General features: G+C 40.3%; 1 protein-coding gene across 3 annotated transcripts; it reads right to left on the bottom strand.

The window, feature by feature from the left end:
• Positions 1-4,223: 4,223 nt before the first annotated feature.
• LOC124268462 (GTPase IMAP family member 4-like) lies at positions 4,224-11,078 on the bottom strand. Of its 3 annotated transcripts, XM_046703437.1 has the most exons (5): positions 11,008-11,078; positions 8,135-8,254; positions 7,448-7,496; positions 6,978-7,130; positions 4,224-5,702 (listed from the first exon to the last, which is right to left on the bottom strand). In XM_046703437.1, exon 5 carries the CDS (start codon positions 5,546-5,548, stop codon positions 4,547-4,549), a length of 1,002 nt encoding a protein of 333 aa, XP_046559393.1. In that variant the 5' UTR covers positions 5,549-5,702; positions 6,978-7,130; positions 7,448-7,496; positions 8,135-8,254; positions 11,008-11,078; the 3' UTR covers positions 4,224-4,546. The 3 variants fall into 3 exon arrangements, with proteins under 3 accessions (XP_046559393.1, XP_046559394.1, XP_046559395.1); XM_046703438.1 differs by lacking the exon at positions 8,135-8,254 and having other exon boundaries at positions 11,008-11,044; XM_046703439.1 differs by lacking the exons at positions 8,135-8,254; positions 11,008-11,078 and adding an exon at positions 7,593-7,615.
• Positions 11,079-17,293: the final 6,215 nt, after the last annotated feature.

The raw sequence follows: 17,293 nt of genomic DNA on the forward strand, positions 1-17,293 counted from the left end.
TATTCTATCTTCATTTCTTTTATGGCTAATTTGAGATCTTCTATTTCCTTTGAAAGAGCAGCCATCTCACTCTCACTTTCGTCTACTTCTTCAACATTCTCTCCTCCATTTGCTTCCTCAAATCCTCGCCTTCATCGTGTTTCATCTGAACTTTAGTTAATACTCTTCGGATTGCATTTCTCTCTTCTTGAATCTACTCTTCATGTATCTTTCTCAACAATTCCTCTCTCATCTTCATGTTCTTCTCTGCCTCAACAAGCATTTCACTTGTGTAACATTTGCCTCCGTTGAAAATGATGCATCTGTTGCTAAGGCGATGCATCTGTTGTTGCAAGTGACTTTTTGTCACGTTGTAGATCATCCTTTGTTGTGAAAAGAATAATGAGATAGTCTGAAGACGTTTCCTAAATGATCAACCGTTTCCTGTTCTTCTGGAATAAAACGTTCAATCCTGACAATGAAGACAAATGCATGAGGACAAGGGGCCACTTGCACAAAGCGATCTTAGCGCTACAACTATCTTAATCCTATGTTGGAGAATGGGAGTTACAATCATTGTAGGGCTAAGATCGCTTTGTGCAAGTGGGCCCTGGTGCTGTCATGCCAACACATTTCACCCCCTTTAGCAGATACGAGTAGAGTGAAAAAAAGGAAGTTTATCTATAGTTGGAAGTGGGTATATGCATTTTCTATGGGCCGCCAATACAATGAATCTATACACAGTTTTACATTGTCGTATATCCAGATACGATACTTCAAATGGGCCACGATACATCGATGTTTTACTTTGAATATTTCCGAATTGCGATATCCGTCAATAAAAAAGACTTACTTTTGTTTGATGATCAAAATATATGCTTACTTATTTGCCCTTCATAAGTAAACGTTTTCTCGGAACTTCTTGCGTCAAGAACAGTGTCCGAAAACGCGCTCGCATGATATCAACGTTCACTAAGTCCGTGTAGAAACTTAATTATCTCGTTTCCGAATGAACATTGAAAAACGCTAACGGAATTTGACGAAATACTTTAAAATGGTTTTGTTTTGATCTTGAAGTGTTTTATAGTTGGTGTTAGAATTAAAGATTTTAGTGTCGTGATACGTATCGTATCGCCACTCCTATTCCGGGATTCGTATCGTATCCCAGCTTCAGCGCACAATACTTTTGCAATATATCGTCGTGATTTAAGATTTTAGAATTGTGATGTATCGTATCGCAGGTTGTATGCCAATACCAGCCCAAGTATTTTCTGAGTGGATTTAGTAATTGTAGGAGTTGTGGGTAATATATGTGGCACTGGTTGAGAGTAGCTGTCCAGGTATGAGCAGTGGGGAGTGAATAGATGATAGTAGGAGTTGAATGGGCTGCAGGAAGCACAAGTTGGTCGTGGTGGTTGGTTAGTAAAGGATATGTGATAGTTATAGTGGACAATAGAGTCAATAGGTGGGGAGGGGGCAGTGGGGAGTGCACAGATGATAGAGCTGCTGGATATTAGTGGGGTAAGAGGGCAGTAGGTGTTTGTAGGAGTAGGGTTACTGGTGTTACCAGGTGCATTTGGTAGTGACAGGAATAGAGGGTGGTGGGCAGAGGATAGTGGTAAAGGGTGAAACAGGGAATATTTGGTTGTGGATATTGATTGGAGTTTGGAGGGTAGTTTATTGTGGAAGGTTTTGAACATTTGTAAATTACTGTCTCATTGCAATTCTTTGCTTATCATTTGATAGCATGGTCACATGGCGGTTTGTGAGTCAGACATATTCTTGAAAATAAATCTGGTTTGAATGTTTATGTTGTAAAATGAGTGAGTCTGTGAACTATTGATATTTTATGTTGTAGTCATCACTAGTACATCTACAGCACGACCATTTCTAAATACGCGTAATCGTTGCTGGAATTTATTCTTTGGTGGACAATGCCGCATGATACACTTGGACAGTTTGTGTCATTGGATTGTGCAATGAATGGTTCACGTTCTGTAAATTTGAATAACAGATCCCTGTTCATATATATTTCGGATAACACATGGCATGTGCTAATATTGATTACATTGAGTTGCTTGTATGACCCTTTCACGTTGTGTTCAAGGCCTGTTCAATTAGACAATTACGTGCAGACTTAAGAAAATGATTTAAATAAACATCAAAATGTACGTAGTGTGTTCGAAATCGAACTGTTTGTTTGATTTGCGCGCTATGTGCTTTTTCGTTTGTAATGGAGAGTGGTCTCCCTTGAGAGATACGAAGAAGCCTCGTTTTTACGGAGAAGACCACATAGACGGCCCGGTGCTGAACCACAAAGCTGTTATGGCAAAGTGCACGTTTGCACGGGAAAAAACAGAAACAAACCACACTGTATTTTCTGCAAATATACTCCTGAATAATATTGACAAGAATTATATTCATTTGTTCTCTCACGAATATAGTTCGTTCGGTTCTTAATTCGATTTTTACTCAACCTAAGTTAACACCGAGAACACAGTTGGTTTTTCTCCATTCCACCAACACAAATGTAAAGTTGAACTTTCTGGTGTAATCCACAATATTGATTTAAGGGGCAATACGTGAGTTGAAAGTTTTGAGTGAATTATGGAGAAAGATGTACTTTTGTCTTAACACGATATTCTTGAGTAAAATCGACTGTGTCAGTGCGAGGTGACTACTGTGATTTCATACATGTGTTCCTTCCTTAAACAAAAACCCATTGGCAACCCAGTATTAGTCAACCAATCGGTAAAAGGCATCCCAATTCGCGGAGTTGTCTCCCACCGACGAACCGGAATCCGATGAACATGGCTCCAATCTCAGATCCACTTTGATTATAACACTTTCTTTGACAATGTAATACCTCTGTTCATGTATTTCACCAAGGTAGAAAATGTCTAAAACTGGAACAACATCACTCCATGACTGTCCCCTTCTCTGAGCTCACGTGTCATAAAACAACTGTAACACAGTCCAAAGCAGATACCCACAATTTATACCACGTATCATTGAACGAATAGTGACTTATATTTGTTAATCAAACCTTGACAAGTAAAGGTTATGTCCTAAGTGAATGAGTATGATTTTACCCCGTCTTTCAGCAGTTATTAGTCCAGCAATATGGAACAGCGCGAGGGAGACCAACATTGCTCTCCGGACGATGTACCCATGTGGGGAATGGAACCCGAGTCATCAGTGTGACGGCGGAACGGTGTAACCACCAGGATACCCTACCACTCCAGGCAAGATCATCCACGATAATCTCCAGGGTGTACTCTCACTATACCCTGGATGCATCCATGGTCTTGGCCCGATAATTATATTACCGCCTTTTGCTGGCTCCGCATTCTCACAGTAGCCAATCAGCGAAGCCGCCGTTACAACCGAGCTTGCCAGTGTCAACAAAGATAACGGTCGCAGTCGCGAAGGTTTGTTCGCAGTGCCACTCAGATTTTGGGGGAATTAATACAGACAAATCGACAGATCTGAAACTTAACAAAAATATATGAAAGAACACCATCTACCTCTTTCAGAGTACCTGTGCATCAATTGTGTTGCCAAGTTTAAACGGTTAGATAATTTAAGAAGCGAAAGTGAGTTGTGATTGGTTCGCTCCACTTCCCAGCGTAGAAACCTGATTGGATAAAAAGCCAGCAAAGGGAGGTAATAAAATAATCGGGCCAAGCCGTGGATGCATCCAGGGTATAGTGGAGAGTGATCGTAACGTATTCCCTGGAGATTATCGAGGATGGGGCAAGAGTTGAAACACGGTTTGCTTGCATAGTATGTTGCGCAGACCAACCTAACTATAACAGTGTCATAATGAAGGGTTCCTTATCATTACATACAGCATCAAATCTCCTTACAGCTACAGATCGACATCTTATACACAGATGGTGTCTTGCAAGGTAACTGTGAAGGCACAGATGGTCCAAATACATCGTAAACAATTGTGACAAGTGTTTCTCGAAACATCCTAGAGGAAAATACGTCTTCCCATAACAAGCTATAGAGATATTGTGCATATTATATCTTTGTGTGGTCCATGCTTTAATTCTCCGCATGGCAAGGCAATACAAACCAACCAAACCAAACCAACCAAACAACCAGGCAAACGAACACATGAGTGATAAACAACGAGGAGAGTTCTATGGATATACAATTCTTTAATATAATATATATCCATCGAACTATCCTCGTTGGTCATCACATCAACGTCTAAATGCCACTCAAAGAAGTTACATGAGTGATAAGTTTATTTTTCACAAGCCATAATTTAGGGCTACATTGATATTCTATTCCTGACCCTATTTAGAGTATATATCACTGCGCTACTTTCCCTACTTTTACAGTGTATACCATCAGGTAAAATCTATTTACTCGTACCTTTAAATTACATACATAGATATATTTGTATGGCGTTAAAGACAATTGCACCACACTTGGATACTACTGTCTCAATATATTCCAAATAGTGCATGATGGTTGCATCAACACGACCATGTATTTCAAGTGTTTAGGTTCAGTCAATTCGCTTTCAAACAGGTTTGCCTGATACGAGGTACTATTTTTTGAATAATCCTTTGATAAACTTCCCAGCAACCGGTATAATAGCCGGAAGGACACTCCCAATGAGCGAAGGCAGCATCGATCCCAGCATTCTCATCACACCCGGTTTCTCCTCATTGACTTCTTTTCGCGCCTCCTCTCGAAAGTCTGGTTTTTCGGCCTCCAGTTTTTTCTCTGCTTCTCGCTCCTTTCTCTTTATTTCCAGCTCCAACTGTCTGTCTGATTTTTCCTTGTCTTTCTTCATTTCTTTCATAGCTATTTGCAGATCTTCCATTTCCTTTGAAAGAGCAGCCATCTCATTTTCGGTTTTCTTCTTTGCATCTTCAACTTTCTCTCTCTCTAGTGTTTTTATTCTCTCCTCAAATTGCTTCCTCATATCCGCGTCTTCATCGTGCTTCATCTGAAGTTTCAGTTCGAATTGTCGCCTGATTGCATTTCTCTCTTCTTGGATCTTCTGTTCATGTTTCTGTCTCAACTGTTCCTCCCTCATCTTCATGTTCTTCTCTGCCTCAACATACATTTCACTTGTGTAACACTTGCCTCCCCTGTCAAGGAATACCCGATCAACCAGTGTGATGAAGTCTTTGACATCCTGTTCCTTCTCCGCATTACTGCCTGTGTTGTTGAAGGCGATGCATCTGTTGTTGCAAAACACGAGTAGATCTTGCAGTTCCTTTGGAACTTTCCTTAAATACTCCTGGAGTGTTTTATTGTCATGTTGTAGATCGTCCTTTCTTGTGAAGAGAACAATGAGATAGTTCAACATGTCATCTCCGAAGACCTGTCTGAAATGAGCAACCGTGTCCTGTTCCTCTGGGGTAAAACGGTCAATCCTGACAACGAGGACGAAGGCATGAGGACCAGGAGGTGTCATGCCGACACATTTCACCACCTCTTTGGTGATTTCAACATTTGTCATATCTATGTCGAACAACCCAGGACTGTCGATTATTTGAATATCCCCATTAAATCTGAAAGCTTTCCCTCTCTGACACATTTTGGTAACAGATGATCCACATGCACTTGATTCAAATATTTTTTTGCCTAGAATATTATTACCGGTAGCACTCTTCCCTGACCCTGTTCTTCCAAGAAACACTATTCTCCTTTCATTGTCTGGGCAGAGATCGGCGGACCAACTGTATGACCCCCTGTAATGCAAAACAAACCTGTGATCAATGTAGTTCGAAAAGCTATACTGACGTACATTCACAGCATAGATCCATGTTCTCAATGTGATTGAGAATACTGACTGCCTTGAACCTATTTATTATTCTCTTCCCACAAAGGTTACTTGTATTATTTTCCTACGAACCTGTTCTAATACGGCTATGTTTCCCGGTTCTCGTTAAATCCCCTATCGGCCAAAAATCGCAACACGAATTATCTCCATTCTTGCTATCCAATCAGAACACGTGATACATCGACTTATATCCAACGTGACTAATACAAGCAAATGCAGGGCCACAAATATCCATGGGGACATGTGTTGATGTGACACTCAAGACATTTAATGGCTAGCTTGTCCGTTGTCAACGAGGGCGATGGGGACGCCATTGATCCGCCATTACATCACTGAGTTCTGTCGGGAAGAAACGTTTGCGCATCGAGCAGAGGAAGAGGTTTCCCTAAGCATACGGAAATTACCAAGGCCTCACCTTTGAAACAACGTCGCTGATTGCACAACTAAATCTGATTGCAACCAATCACGAATCCTAAACACTCGCACCATGACAGGGCCGTATTAGTACAGAGGTTCGTAGGAAGATATATGACAAGTGACCTCTGTGGGAAGAGAATGCCTATTTATATGGTTGGTGTAGAGGACTTAATAGCTGAAAATCATTTGCAAGAACACCTGGTGTTCGCGATGTAAGCAAAACCTGTTCTGTTCAATGATAATTTCCAAATCGATTCAATACTACAAGATTGAATTCTGACAACAGAGATTTAAACCAACGGTATATAGTTGTTGGTGGTTGTTGTTTAACGCTGCACTGGATCCGCCAGTGTAGGGTGGAGTAAGTGGTAGTGGGTAGTGGGTACTGGTTTGGGGTAGAGGAACTGGTATTGGTTGTTGGTTGCTGGTAGTCGGTACTGTTTATAGTGAGTGAGTAAGTAAGTAAGTAAGTAAGTAAGTGAGCAGTTTAGGTTTTACGTCGCATTTTCGCAATATTCCAACAATGTATCGGTGGGAGACACCAGAAATGAACGTCGTGAACACATTGTATCCAAGTGGGGAATCCAACCCGAAACGTTGGGGTACCCAGTGATCGCTTTAATATAACCACTGTGCTATCCCATATGCATTGGATATGTCCGTGTTGGTTATAAAACATTGGTAAGGTATCTATATATAATGACAATTTGCTATTACAGCACACTGTTAGAAATAACTGAAGTACCAACTGATAAATGGCCATTACCTCTTTGTTGGTGTGTGTGAGGAGGACCTAACGGTTCTGGGTTGGCTACACGCGGCAGTCTAGGTTCCCCTCGTGGCTTAGGCGTGTCACATGCATCGCAGTAGTGCCGGTCGCCGCTGTTGATGAGTGTGCAGGTGCTGCAAGTCCATTCATCTGCATCGTGAAACAAACCAGTACTTGCTGTGCTAATTATAGGAATTAATATTAATAAGAAACTAGTATAACTATAAACACCATCATGAGTATTTCATCAGTGTACAAACGTACATACACTGACATGTAAGACTCACATCTGGGCGGGTTGTTTTAAATTGGACTTTCTAGATAACAAAACTACGTTTATCTTTACATTACATTATAGATATATGATGTTCAAAATGTTCGTTCACTTAATTCTTTTCCAAAATAATAATGATCATCGATATTTCTCATTTTGTTACAAATAAACATGCTAGAAATATTTCATTTACCCATATCCATGACGGTATTCAAGCAGGAAAAATGAACCAGTTCTTCAATCTGTCAAGTAAAACAGAATGAGTAAAACTCGTATTGAATCTGAACAGTTCCTTATAGTTGGTTGAACACTTTTGAAACAATATCAAAGATACACACCTAAGAAAGCAGATGCGTTTAATTTTAATGAAATCATCGTCACTTGGTAAATGTGGTCCGTGGGGTAGCCCAGTGGTTAAAGCGTTCGCTTGTCACGCTGAAGGCTCGGATTCGATTCCTTACATAGGAACAATGTGTGAAGCCCATTTCTGGTGTCCCCCGCTGTTTTATTGCTGAAATATTGCCAAAACACGCGTAAAACTACACTCACTCACTGACTCACACTTGATAAATGATAAGATGTAAGTGTGTTATATCACCCAACTCAAACTTGTGTTTAAAAACTTGTAGGGACAAACAGACAACATCGCCAGGACTGTTGGCAGTCCAAGGGAGGTAACACCGTAAGGTATATGTACATACAACGAAGCTACCGCGCGCTCGTCTGGATCGATAACCATTCTGAATGACATGCACAGGAAACATGTGATCGTCACGCCGACGACCCACATGGGTACAAATTGAGAAGCCCATTTCTGGTGTCCCCAGCTCTGATATTGCTGGAATATTGCTAAAAGCGGCGTAAAACTAAACTCACTCACCCGTATTATAATCTTGTCACTGTCACACTTACCGAGCAGCTGTCACCACTACCTGTACTACTCCAACATGTATAGGACAGAGAAGTCAAACTTAACTGCAGCTAACTATGATTGTTGTCTCTGCAAAACATGTATTGAACATTTGTATGTACACGCAACATTAACCAACCGTCTACAGGTATTTTCTATAGATACGCAGTGGATGTATGGCCGCGCTGTTTGGATTATACTCGCGACCTAATTTCGCTATTTTCGTTAATGACTCAGTCCCTAACGTAAGGATTTTACATGGGTGTTTTTTCAGTTGCCTGCTTTCGATATTGACTTGAGATTTATAATTCCAGATCATTTCTCGACATAGCCGTGAACGATGCTGTGTGGAAAACTTTAAGTTCAATGTGGTCTTTAGTCATTTAAAAAAAGGGGCGGGTGTGGGGTGTGTGTGTGGTCGGACCCCCTAGACACCCCACCCCCCTCTGGATCCGCCAGTGTAGGGTGGAGTAAGTGGTAGTGGGTGGTGGGTACTGTTTATGGGGTAGAGGAAGTGATATTGGTAGAAGGTAGTGGGTACTGTTTATGGGGTAGAGGAAGTGATATTAGTAGATGGTAGTGGGTACTGTTTATTGGGTAGAGGAAGTGATATTAGTAGATGGTACTGGGTATTGTTTATGGGGTAGAGGAAGTGATATTAGTAAATGGTAGTGGGTACTTTTTATTGGGTAGAGGAAGTGATATTGGTAGATGGTAATGGGTACTGTTTTTTGGGGTAGAGGAAGTGATATTAGTGAATGGTAGTGGGTACTGTTTATGGGGTGGAGGAAGTGATATTGGTAGTTGGTAATGGGTACTGTTTATGGTTTAGAGGAAGTGATGTTTGGTAGATGGTAGTGGGTATTGTTCATGGGGTAGAGGAAGTGATATTGGTAGATGGTAGTGGGTAATGTTAATGGGGTAAAGGAAGAGATATTGGTAGATGGTAATGGGTACTGTTCATGGCGTAGAGGAAGTGATATTGGTAGATTTTAGTGGGTATTGTTTATGGGGTAGAGGAAGTGATATTGGTAGATGGTAGTGGGTACTGTTTATGGTGTAAAGAAACAGATATTGGTAGATGGTAATGGGTACTGTTTATGGGGTAGAGGGAGTGATATTGGTAGATGGTAATGGGTACTGTTTATGGGGTAGAGGAAGTGATATTGGTAGATGGTAATTTGGTACTGTTTATGGGGTAGAGGAAGTGATATTGGTAGATGGTAATGGGTACTCTATATGGGAGAGAGGACGTGATATTGGTAGAAGGTAGTGGGTACTGTTTATGGGGTAAAGGAAGTGATATTGGTAGAAGGTAGTGGGTACTTTTTATGGGGTAGAGGAAGTGATATTGGTAGATGGTAATGGGTACTGTTTATGGGGTAGAGGAAGTGATATTGGTAGAAGGTAGTGGGTACTGGTTATGGGGTAAAGGAAGTGATATTGGTAGAAGGTAGTGGGAACTGTTTATGGGGTAGAGGAAGTGATATTGGTAGAAAGTAGTGGGTACTGTTTATGGGGTAGAGGAAGTGATATTGGTAGAAGGTAGTGGGTACTGTTTATGGGGTAAAGGAAGTGGTATTGGTAGAAGGTAGTGGGTACTGTTTATGGGGTAGAGGAAGTGATATTGGTTGTTGGTAATGGGTACTGTTTATGGGATAGAGGAAGTGACATTGGTAGATGGTAGTGGGTACTGTTTATGGTGTAAAGGAAGAGATATTGGTAGATGGTAGTGGGTACTGTTTATGGGGTAGAGGGAGTGATATTGGTAGATGGTAATGGGTACTGTTTATGGGGTAGAGGAAGTGATATTGGTAGATGGTAATTTGGTACTGTTTATGGGGTAGAGGAAGTGATATTGGTAGATGGTAATGGTTACTGTATATGGGGTAGGGGAAGTGATATTGGTAGAAGGTAGTGGGTACTGTTTATGGGGTAAAGGAAGTGATATTGGTAGAAGGTAGTGGGTACTTTTTATGGGGTAGAGGAAGTGATATTGGTAGATGGTAATGGGTACTGTTTATGGGGTAGAGGGAGTGATATTGGTAGAAGGTAGTGGGTACTGTTTATGGGGTAGAGGAAGTGATATTGGTTGTTGGTAATGGGTACTGTTTATGGGATAGAGGAAGTGACATTGGTAGATGGTAGTGGGTACTGCTTTAGGGTGGGAAATGTGGACGTGTAGTTGGTAATTGGCCCAGCTTTGAGGGTGGAAGAAATGGCATCGGTAGTTGGTAGTAGCTACTGTTTTTTTGGTACAAAGTCATATCGGGGGTTGGTAATGTGGGGTTTTTTTGTAGATGAAGTGATTTTGGTAGTGGTCACTGTTTTTAGGGTGGAGAATGTGGAATATGTAGTTGGTAGTTGGTACTGTTTTTGGGGTGGTGAAAGTGATATTATGAGTGGGTGCTGTTTTTAGGGTGGTGGAACTAATATTGGTAGTTGGGAGTGGGTACTGTTTTTAGGATGGAGAATGTGGAATTTACGGCGTTTAACAACAAACCAAACAACCAATGGTATATAAAGATTATCAGCAAGCCTCCCAATGGATCACAAAAGCCATTACTACAAATAATAGCAGCGACACAAGCAGAATACTGATGAAGATCGTTGCTGATATCAAATCAAAGAGTATCTGAAGAGTTAAGAGTCGACTCAGATTTACAAATAAAATAGGAAATATACTTTTTTTCCGTGAGGGCAATTTTTCACGTAATGAGTACGCGAATGTTGAACAAATTGAAAGCAGCGTCACCACAAATTCTAAAGATATTCATCTCTAATTCCATCAACAAATCAGATGTATTCATAATTCTCATGGTTCTGATGTAAAAGTTACCTACCTACATGGGACGAGATAGGTTGCCGATCAAGGAATGAACCTATATCCGCGAGTCAGGTAGGATTTATACACCATTGGCTATGATGTTGCATTCATGGGTTTTCCTGTCACCGAATAAGTGAAACTAGCCTGGGTTTGTTTTCGAAAATGACCTTGCCTCAGATAACGAAAGAGGTTTCTGACGTTGTTCCATTTATAGGCCGAAAAAAACCCACCCTGTCTGTTTACTGGCATGCTGCGCCCACATGCTTGATGGGGAATGTTGTGCCTGCGATGCAAACATACTGTGAAACATTATATTATTTTTCACAATATTATGATTAAACATCAGAAATGGCGTGTTGTTTCATCCAGATGCACATGTTTCTCTTTCCACGCACAAATCGGGTTCAGCGGACAACTTATGTCTTTGTGTTTTGTCAGGTACGAGAGATCTGTATATAATGTACCAACACCGTGACTCAGAGATTGATTGAGTAACCACGTCATGAATCACTAACTGTCAGATATGTTATTATACGTGTAAATATGGAGTTTGTTGTGATAAGATATGATGGAATATTTGAGCCGCTTAGGGTTACTGTATATGACCGTAGATATGGAAATGCCGAAAATGAGCATCAAAATGGTTTGTTCGGTACATAAGCCGAACTACCAACCTAGGTTCATCTTCGCGTCGTGATAAGGTGCACGATATACAAACAATATCGCCAGAACGGGAGACAGAGTCGGACTCACTAGAATACATTAACAAGCATCTATATATTTGGAACAGAACTGCTAAGGCTTTCACTCGTGTACTAGCGAATGGCGAGTGAATGTTGTATGGTAGCACGTAGTCTTGGGCAAAGCGCACGTCACAAATCGAAGCCAGTTTTGTGTTTCCCAAGGACGTAAGAAAGTAGCATGAGTGTATACTGTTCCCTTGTGCCACAAGGCCGATTTAGATAATTTCACAACAACTACGTACGCAATATAGACTACAAACATATACACAATATAGACAAAACAATTTGAATTATCGTTAGAAGAAGAAAATGAAAGTAAAATGATAAACTGATGTAAGTTACCACGAACATGGTTTAAGTGTGTGCCAGTTACAAGGCGCCTGTGTATCGACGACCTTAGTAGTTACACAACACATATAGACACCACAGCTTTGATTTGTGTAATGTTTTGACATAACTAAAAATACATATATTCCTCAGGAACTGGCCAATTTCCCGAGAATTGTACGGTTTGATTCTGACGGCCTATAGACCCTTTTGTTCGAGGTGGATCACATGCCACAAGTACGATTAGATAATAGAAAGTGACTGAACTGGGTTAAACAGACTGTGGACCATACTAGTTATGTGTAAGGGGCGTGGGGCGTTCAGCAGACAGATACCCGTCAGACTAGAGTAGGCAGACAGTTACACCGACCGTCAGAGAGATCCATCCACACACACATGCACACACAAACATACATATACACACACATACATACATACATACATACATACATACATACATACATACATACATACATACATACATACATACATACATACATACATACATACATACATACATACATACATACATACACACACACACACACACACACACATACATACATACATACATACATACATACATACATACATACATACATACATACATACACACATACATACATACATACATACATACATACATACATACATACATACATACATACATACATACATACATACATACATACATACATACATACATACATACATACATACATACATATATACATACAGGTAGGAAAGCGTATAACCTAACCTGTCCTTTGTATTAAAGATAGGCTCAGTTGTAGTCACTAAAAATCAAATACTACAATTAAGGAAATATCGAAAACCAAACGCTTTCATTGGGGTTGTATTGCTCTTGCCATGCCATCAGGACTATATATATATCGATGGGAGAAGGTAATCCCCCGCAGTATATCCCACGTGGATCTAACAATAGAACCGAAATCAATCATAAATCACCTCGCGCCTCACTATCGGACGTCTGTTGCTATCCCTAAAGCACAGCGCACCACGACGACAGAGACAAGGAGAGACAAAACCATCTCCCTATCCCCCCACCCCCGCGACATACGCACATACATACATACAAGTCAACTGAAATCAATCACCTCGCGCCTCACTATCAGCCGTCTGTTGCTATCCCTACAGCACAACGCAGCACGGCTAGCTTGGTGTGAAGCTCTACGCCAGTGGTATTAGATGCATTTGGGAAGGGTCCACCGGTCGCACGATAGTAGGTTTCTTTTGTGTAAGACTGGCGCTGTGTTTGACGTATTTTTTTGCAAAATGGCGTCTTCACTACCATCGTTACGAGGGATTGTTGTGAGAGTTCTTTCGTTAATTCCAGGATCGTATGCACCTGTGAAAAATTGCTAATTTGTGAAGTAATAGATGAGAAACATTTTGATTATCTGCGTGTTAGTATTTATTTTCATGACTTTCATTGTAAGCAAGAGAAGAGGACAGAAATGCCGACAGATACCATTCTCGCTGAGGGTGATTTTGTATCAATCATGGCGTCACGCAGCACGGAAACGTTCACCATTTCGTTTGCACTTATTAAATGATTGGCACGGTTCTTTTTACATGCATATTCTAAAAGTATTGAGCCAAACAAGTTCAGTTTTATAATGTATTTATCTTGATTTCATCATGAGGAATTCGGTGATGTTGAGTTGAGTTTGGTTTTACGTCACATCGGCATTTTTCCAGCCATATAATTGACGAGATCAAGTCTGAATTAATACGCTTCTTAAGGTGTGATGTATATGTCGCAGCTGAGTGTGAAGTGTACGTGACATCATAGGCATCTCATGATCGTTGAAAAATAATTTTATAAATACTATCCAATATTGCGGAATTCTGACTTGTTCGTGTTTGCGTGTTTATGTGATACTGCTGAAACAAAAATGTATTCATGATATGTTTATATCAAAATTATACATCCTTTCCTTATTCCTTAGTTGCCTCCCTTAATCGCTCCAGGATCCACTTACCGTCCGTTCAGTGCCAGATTCGGTGTAACCGTGTTCAGCATGGTATCAGTTTTCCATGGGTTTTATTTAAAACGTTGACTCTTATCCCTTCAACAATTAGAGACGCTGTGGTTCAACCCCATCACACTACAACATGCATCTAAAGGATGGGAAAAGTTTCCTTAGGATACAGAATTTTGCCTCACTGGTGATTAAGGTTTTGTTATTAATGATACTGTGAACTAGGTAAAAATGAAAATGGACTGACAATGAGGTTTGAAAGAGTAATATATAAGTGACGAATTATAGTAAGTAAAAGAACGTTTATTACCACATTGCCACTGAGCTTCTATCATAAAATGAAGATTACTTCAGGTTACTAACTACTAAAAGAAGAAGTTATGTCTGCATCAAAGTGTCTTACAAAAGCACGTAAATAGTTTACTTTAAGCATCACTTTATATGTAAACGTTTCGAAGGGATAGGGCGTTACATCTATGACTGGAATTACATGAATACTGGAATGATATTTTCAAGCACAATTTTTGAATGACATAACTTGCTATAAGAGCCCTCAACTGAGCAGTCTGGCATCTCTTCACGTTTACTCCGCAACAGTTCGTTCACTTGAAGAATTTCTTGAAAACCTTCCCAGCGGCTGGCAGGATCCTTCGGAGAAGATTTCCAAAGAATCCTGGCAGTACAGATCCAAGAAGGCCCATTATTCCAGGTTTCTCCTCAATGACTTCTTTTCTCACCTCCTCTAGAAAATCTGGCTTCTCTACCTCAAGTTTCTTAATGATCCCCCCTCTCTCTTCTTACTCTCAAACTCCATCGGTCTCTGCCTTCTTGTCTATCTTCATTCCTTTTATGGCTAATTTGAGATCTTCTACTTCCTTTGAAAGAGCAGCCATCTCACTCTCACTTTCGTCTGCTTCTTCAACTTTCTTTCCTCCATTTGCTTCCTCAAATCCTCGCCTTCATCGTGTTTCATCTGAACTTTAGGTAATACTCTTCGGATTGCATTTCTCTCTTCTTGGATCTTTTGTTCATGTTCCAGTCTCAACTGTTCCTCTCTCATCTTCATGTTCTTCTCTGCCTCAACATACATTTCACTTGTGTAACATTTGCCTCCGTTGAAAGTGATGTATCTGTTGCCAAGGTGATGCATCTGTTGTTGCAAGTGACTCTTTGTCAGGTTGTAGATCATCCTTTGTTGTGAAAAGAATAATGAGCTAGTCTGAAGACGTTTCCTAAGTGATCAACCGTTTCCTGTTCTTCTGGGGTAAAACGTTCAATCCTGACAATGAAGACAAATGCATGAGGACCAGGTGCTGTCATGCCGACACATTTCATCCCTTTTAGCAGATACGAGTAGAGTGAAAAAAAGGAAGTGAATCTATAGTTGGAAGTGGGTATATGCATTTTCTATGGGCCGCCAATACGATGAATCTATACAAAGTTTTACATTGTCGTATATCCCGATACGATACTTCAAATTGGCCACGATACATGGATGTATTACTTTAAATATTGCCGAATTGCGATATCCTTCAACCAAAAAGACTTACTTTTGTTTGATGATCAAAATATATGCTTACTTATTTGCCCTTCATAAGTAAACGTTTTCTCGGAACTTCTTACGTCAAGAACAGTGTCCGAAAACGCGCTCGCATGATATCAACGTTCACTAAGTCCGTGTAGAAACTTAATTATCTCATTTCCGAATGAACATTGAAAAGCGCTAGCGGAATTTGACGAAATACTTTAAAATGGTTTTGTCTTGATCTTGAAGTGCTTTATAGTTGGTGTTAGAATTAAAGATTTTAGTGTCGTGATACGTATCGTATCGCCACTCCTATTCCGGGATTCGTATCGTATCGCAGCTTCAGGGCACAATACTTTTGCAATATATCGTCGTGATTTAAGATTTTAGAATTGTGATGTATCGTATCGCAGGTTGTATGCCAATACCATTCCTAGTATTTTCTGAGTGGATTTAGTATTTGTAGGAGTTGTGGGTAATATATGTGGCAATGGTTGTGAGTAGCTGTCCAGGTATGAGCAGTGGGGAGTGGATAGATGAAAGTAGGAGTTGAAGGGGCTGCAGGAGGCACAAGTTGGTCGTGGTGGTTGGTTAGTAAAGGATATGTGATAGTTATAGTGGACAATAGAGTCAATAGGTGGGGAGGGGGCAGTGGGGAGTGCACAGATGATAGAGCTGCTGGATATTAGTGGGGTAAGAGGGCAGTAGGTGTTTGTAGGAGTAGGGTTACTGGTGTTACCAAGTGCATTTGGTAGTGACAGGAATAGAGGTTAGTGGGCAGAGGATAGTGATAAAGGGTGAAACAGGGAATATTTGGTTGTGGATATTGATTGGAGTTTGGTGGGTAGTTTATTGTTGAAGGTTTTGAACATTTGTCAATTACTGTCTCATTGCAATTCTTTGCTTATCATTTGATAGCATGTTCACATGGCTGTTTGTGAGTCAGACATATTCTTGAAAATAAATCTGGTTTGAATGTTTATGTTGTAAAATGAGTGAGTCTGTGAACTATTGATATTTTATGTTGCAGTCATCACTAGTAGATCTACAGCACGACCATTTCTAAATACGCGTAATCGCTGCTGGAATTTACTGGTTGGTGGAAAATGCCGCATGATACACTTGGACAGTTTGTGTCATTGGATTGTGCAAAGAATGGTTCACGTTCTGTAAATTTGAATAACAGATCCCTCTTCATATATATTTGGGATAACACATGGCATGTACTAATATTGATTACATTGAGTTGCTTGTATGACACTTTCACGTTGTGTTCAAGACCTGTTCAATTAGACAATTACCTGCAGACTTAACAAAATAATTTAAATAAACATCAAAATTTACGTAGTGTGTTCGAAATCGAACTGTGCTTTTGCGTTTGTAATGAAGAGTGGTCTCCTTTGAGAGATACGAAGAAGCCTCGTTTTTACGGAGAAGACCACATAGACGGCCCGGTGCTGAACCACAAAGGTGTTATGGCAAAGTGCACGTTTGCACGGGAAAAAACAGAAACAAACCACACTGTATTTCCTGCAAATATACTCCTGAATAATATCGATAAGACTTATATTTATTTGTTCTCTCACGAATATAGTTCGTTCGGTTCTTAATTCGATTTTTAGTCAACCTAAGTTAACACCGAGAACACAGTTGGTTTCTCTCCATTCCACCAACACAAATGTAAAGTTGAACTTTCTAGTG

Source organism: Haliotis rubra, unplaced genomic scaffold (assembly GCF_003918875.1).
Source record: "Haliotis rubra isolate DU_JTF1 unplaced genomic scaffold, ASM391887v1 Scf1381, whole genome shotgun sequence".
Taxonomy (NCBI): Eukaryota; Metazoa; Mollusca; class Gastropoda; order Lepetellida; family Haliotidae; genus Haliotis; species Haliotis rubra.